At 38.6% G+C, this 4,792-nt stretch overlaps 1 protein-coding gene across 1 annotated transcript in view; it reads right to left on the bottom strand.

The window, feature by feature from the left end:
- The window catches only part of fras1 (Fraser extracellular matrix complex subunit 1), a 352,266-nt gene that overhangs the window by 131,649 nt on the left and 215,825 nt on the right, over positions 1–4,792 (bottom strand). The window contains exon 21 of the mRNA XM_015373599.1: positions 2,951–3,097. Coding sequence (XP_015229085.1) covers positions 2,951–3,097 — 147 coding nt within the window. The remainder of the gene's footprint in view (positions 1–2,950; positions 3,098–4,792) is intronic.

Raw genomic sequence — 4,792 nt, 5'->3', positions numbered from 1 at the left:
GTGTTGTTCAGCATGGGGGTGAGTAGAAAATGAAGGCTAATCATGTTTTGGGTGTACTATTCCTTTAATGATGTTCATCATTATACAAGCAAAACAGCAACTCCAGAGTTTCACAGAAGTTTGATCTGTCTAGTGACAAGCTGAAATGACACCAGTGTAGTGCGATCAAATTTGAAATGAGGAACAGCATTGCAGTCAGCCCTGGTCTGCAACGGTCTTTTGCTTAGAGGGGTCACTACAAACACCCCCCCCGAAAATATGAATCACTCTCTCTAATGGCAAAGCCTAAAGAGGCAACTGTGATAAATAGTAGGGACCGTTTTAAAAAAAAAACAAATAACAATATGTAGCCTTTAAACGTGTGCAATGCTCCTTTTAAAGGTGGGTAAGATGCACAAAACAAAAAAATGTTCTTTCGTAACAAAAATCTAAATTTGATGATAATGATGCCTTATGGCAAAGAGAATCACAGCAATCAATCAGGGCAGGGCTGGTGCCTGCCTCTGGCAGATCCAATCAAACACTAGCCGATGGGAAAATAAATCAATTTTTAGCATATTTACTTTAACTTCAAATTCCTCTTAGCTTTCAAAGCTGTGTGTTAGAAAAAAACACTTATTAAAAAAATTAAACATGCATTCTACCTGCACTGCAATTTCCTAAGTAATTATAAAAAAAATGTCAAGGTGAACATTTCCAAAGCCAGGAAATAGTTTATGTACATATAACAGACTCATAATGCTACTCGATGGCAGCAGAATTTACTTAATTAGTGACCAGGGCCTGTAGCTGGTTATGCTAAAGGCATAAACAATGCTCCTAAATACATGAGCTGTCCATGGCCATTGTAATAATTATTTTTGGGACGGCGTGTCCGCCTCACATTTTAGAGCTATCGAATCAGACCCCAAAGATTCACAAAAAGATGTCTTCTACTTACTCTGTTTCTGTCAATCACTACATAAACAGAATAATTATAAATCTACAACTCCACTCTGTGCTTTCCTGGTTACCCACAACATTTATCTGCTTCTCCAAACAGAAACAAGCATAAGCATGAATGGAAGCTATTGTAGAAACTGGACAAGGTAACATCAATCCCTCTAATATCTCACCACATTGAGCTTTTGCTAAAAACCTTATTCACATAGACTTTTTCATAAACAGCCTTTAAACATGTTAAAAGTCTGCTCAAACATACAGTAGGAATCTACTTTGCTTTGCCACCCCTATTGTTGGGGCGACAGTGACGTCAGAGTTTGCCCTTCAAACGTAGGCCTCTGTCTGTGAGCCCCAGGGCAGTTGCGGCTACGGCGTAGCTTGCCACCATCAGTGTGTGCATGAATGGGTGAATGAATGAATTAATGTAGTCTTAAGCGCTTTGGTCAAGTCCTATTGCCATTTAATGTTAGGATTACCAGACGTCCCGTCTCTGGACCAACTGTTCCTGGCAAAAGGTGTTGCATGAAATGTCTCTGATTTAAAATTTTCATAATGCAAAAAAAAAAAAAAAAAAAAATTGAATCTCTTGTCAAGGTAGCTTTAAAAGTGCGTAAACAAAGTGTGTTGCACATGACAGCTGTTAAAGGAGCGGTTTAGGACAAGCAAAGGATAAAAGGGCAATGCAGGGGGTTGTCCCACCTGTTCTTTGACATTCTGAGTTAATTAACAGCAGACTTTTACCAGGACAGAGTCTGGATCCTCTGATGAGTGATGGAGGTGAGGTGAGGACAGAGGAGGCACATTGAACCGGTACCTGCATTAAGCTGGGCTGATTTCAAAACATTTCATCTACATGATAATCAAATCTATATCCTTTATAAATCTAATAAAACATCAGAAAGATCATTTTGGTTGATATTCTACAGAGAAATTAGTTTGCAGCCTGTTGTTAATCTGGATAACCATAACTTCACTTGCAAAGAGGTAAAAAGAGACCTTCCCTATTATTCTTAATTTACAGAACACTTGAAATGTTAATATACTTAAAGTAGCCTATGTCTTTCTTTTTTGAATATTTAGAATACAAGCCGGAGGTTCCATTTTATAGATCATTATATACAAAAAGAATAAAACAATATTTGAATTTTTTTCTATAAGATGGTGAAAGCCTCCAGATCCATAATTATCTCTATTCTTTCTATTTTACTCTTTTTCTTTTTTTCCTCCCTAAAACAAAGAAACACAGGATCAAGTCTGCATAATTACTGTGATGAAATTACACTGGCCAAGACAGCTATAGATAAATACAAACCTACTTACATTTATCTTCTAACATCGAAATTGACAGTTAGGAAGAACACCTATTTATCGCAAACAATTTACATTTGTTGTTTATATAAACATGACATGTATATTTTGTAACCTTCCCTAATCTAATAGTATTTTAAAGGTCAAATAAAGAGCATCGATTGCAGCCAAGGAGTAAAATTTGAGTGTACAGATTTTCATCTTGGAAAAATATTTTTCTCTCTAGTGCAATTTACTGTCTGTGTAATCAGATGACTCAGATCCTGTGTGGCAACAAAAATAAAATCTAATTATCGAGGCGCCTAATCAGAAAGGAGGTTGTTAAAAAAGTGAAGTATAAACACAGCACTAATATAAAGAATATCTAGGACTATTACAAAGAGGAATCAAGTTATTAAAAGTACCCAGGCTTAAAAAAAAATCCCCATAGTTTTTTGTGAGACTCATTAATCAACTTCACTGGGCAAAAGAAGATGTAAGATAGAGTTAAAATGAACACACAATGGTTCAGATTTGCATATCTGGTCCCAGAGTTTATTACTTGATTGATGGGCCCCATAAAATTACTGTGGCCTCCTGCACTACATGCAATATGGATGGAGAGTAATTTATGGATATCATAAAAGGGTGCACACTGTATCCTCATTAGTAATCAAGATCTTCCTCCTCTCTGTGCACGGTTGGCATCAAGGCAGCTTACCTCTGCAGGCGCGGGTCGTCACATTTAGGTAGTACTGATGTGCACAGCTGTCGTATTGGCATTCTCCAAAGAGCAGCACCTTGGTCGGGTCACGGCAGGATGTACAAACCCCAGTAGTGTCACATGTCAGGCACTGTTGGTCACAGGCTGCCAAAAAAAAGGTTGATTTAAAGGTCAGGAAACACATAGAGAAAAAGATCAATATAACACCTGCAGCCAACTAATAAGCTATGGATTTACCTAAAGTCATCCCCTTTCCTTAATTTTACTGTAGTATCTTTCGTCTTCTCTTTTCTTAACATAAAAAGATGTTTAAGTTTGTTTTTTCTTTAATGTGCATTTTTTAAGATTTAATTGAAATAATTTTGCTTAAGATTAATGTAGCTTAACCAAAATGTAAACAATCTTCTGACAGTGCACTTAAGATAATGTTTTGTATTGAAAAACAAAACTTCTTCAGGGGGAAAACACAATTAAAATATTCTATTTCATTTCAGCATTTCCAACAAACATAAAAACAATAAACCTAAGTAAATGTGCAAATGTGTATTATATTGTATAAATTAATTATCAACCTTATGAGTAAAAGAAAACCAACTATAACTGAAACACATTCATTTTGACATTGATTTATGTCTTTTTCTTCCCACAGGTCCACATTAAGCGGATACAGTACCTGTGTGGAAAGCTGAATATTCCTTCACAAGAAAGTCACTCCTTGGATATAAATGCTGTCTGTTTGGAACCAATGTGTTTTAGTTTTCTAAGAATGCAACATTTAACGTTGTGTAAACTAACTGCTTGTTACAGGGGACCCAGGATTCAAAGCAGACAGACAGACTGATTATTTAAGAGGCCTTTATTAAAAAACAAACTCTATAAACAGCGGCTGGGGCATCTATTGCAGGAACCTCTGGTTTAACCGTTCAGTCTGTGCCCAGAGAACGAGACAAGATCCAGCCGGGGGGCTGCCAACAAGCTGTGGAGAGCTGATCAGAGTGTACCAGACACTCCAGCCCCTAGAATAGAGAACCAGCAGGAATCCAGATTCAGGCAGATGAAGGAAGGCAGGAAAATCCAGAGGGCGAAGCCAAAGCAGGTGCCGCGGACGTGCGCAGGATTCAGAACCAGGAGATCAGAAGCCCGAAGAGGTTCTGAAGGTAAATCCAGGTCAGTGACAGGAAACAGCTCTAAGTTCAGCACACAGGCAGAATCCAACGGGAATCCACAGACAGGTCAGGTAAACAGATTAGATCGGAACAGGCAGGCTCAGTGGTTGAGAGACAGAACAGGATCAGGTAATCAGAAACACTAAGGTAACGCTGAAATGTTCTCACCACTGACTCGAGAATAATCTCGACCGATAACTGGAAGCATGCAGGTAAAAACAGATCAGATGGGAACAGATGGGCCCAGTAGTAGAGAGGCAGAATAGGTCATGAGAAACACTAAGGTAACGCTGGACAAACTCTCCACACTGTCTCGAGAATAATCTGGCCCTAATGACTGGAAGCAGGCAGCTTAAAGAGAAGCAGGAGCAGGTGGATCAGATGAGCAGTAATGAGAAACCGGGCAGAATTAGACAAGTGAATGAAATGAGTAATAAAGCCAGTCATTGGTGCCAAGATCGTGACACTGTTTCTCAATGATTTAAGAGCAATATTGATAACACCATTTGGCTTAATATTTTCAATGTAAAATGGATCAATTTATTAGTTTAGAAGTGAACTTCAAGGTAAGAACATGTAAGCTAAGACCTAATTACCCCTTGCTTACACTGGCTCCGGTGCGGTTACCGAGCCGACGGAGACCGCAACTCCCGCACACCCCCTCTCACACCGC

This window comes from Cyprinodon variegatus, unplaced genomic scaffold (genome assembly GCF_000732505.1).
Source record: "Cyprinodon variegatus isolate N-32 unplaced genomic scaffold, C_variegatus-1.0 Scaffold89, whole genome shotgun sequence".
NCBI lineage: Eukaryota > Metazoa > Chordata > Actinopteri > Cyprinodontiformes > Cyprinodontidae > Cyprinodon > Cyprinodon variegatus.
Note: the sequence above shows the minus strand (reverse complement) of the source record. Positions and strands in the feature narration are given on the sequence as shown.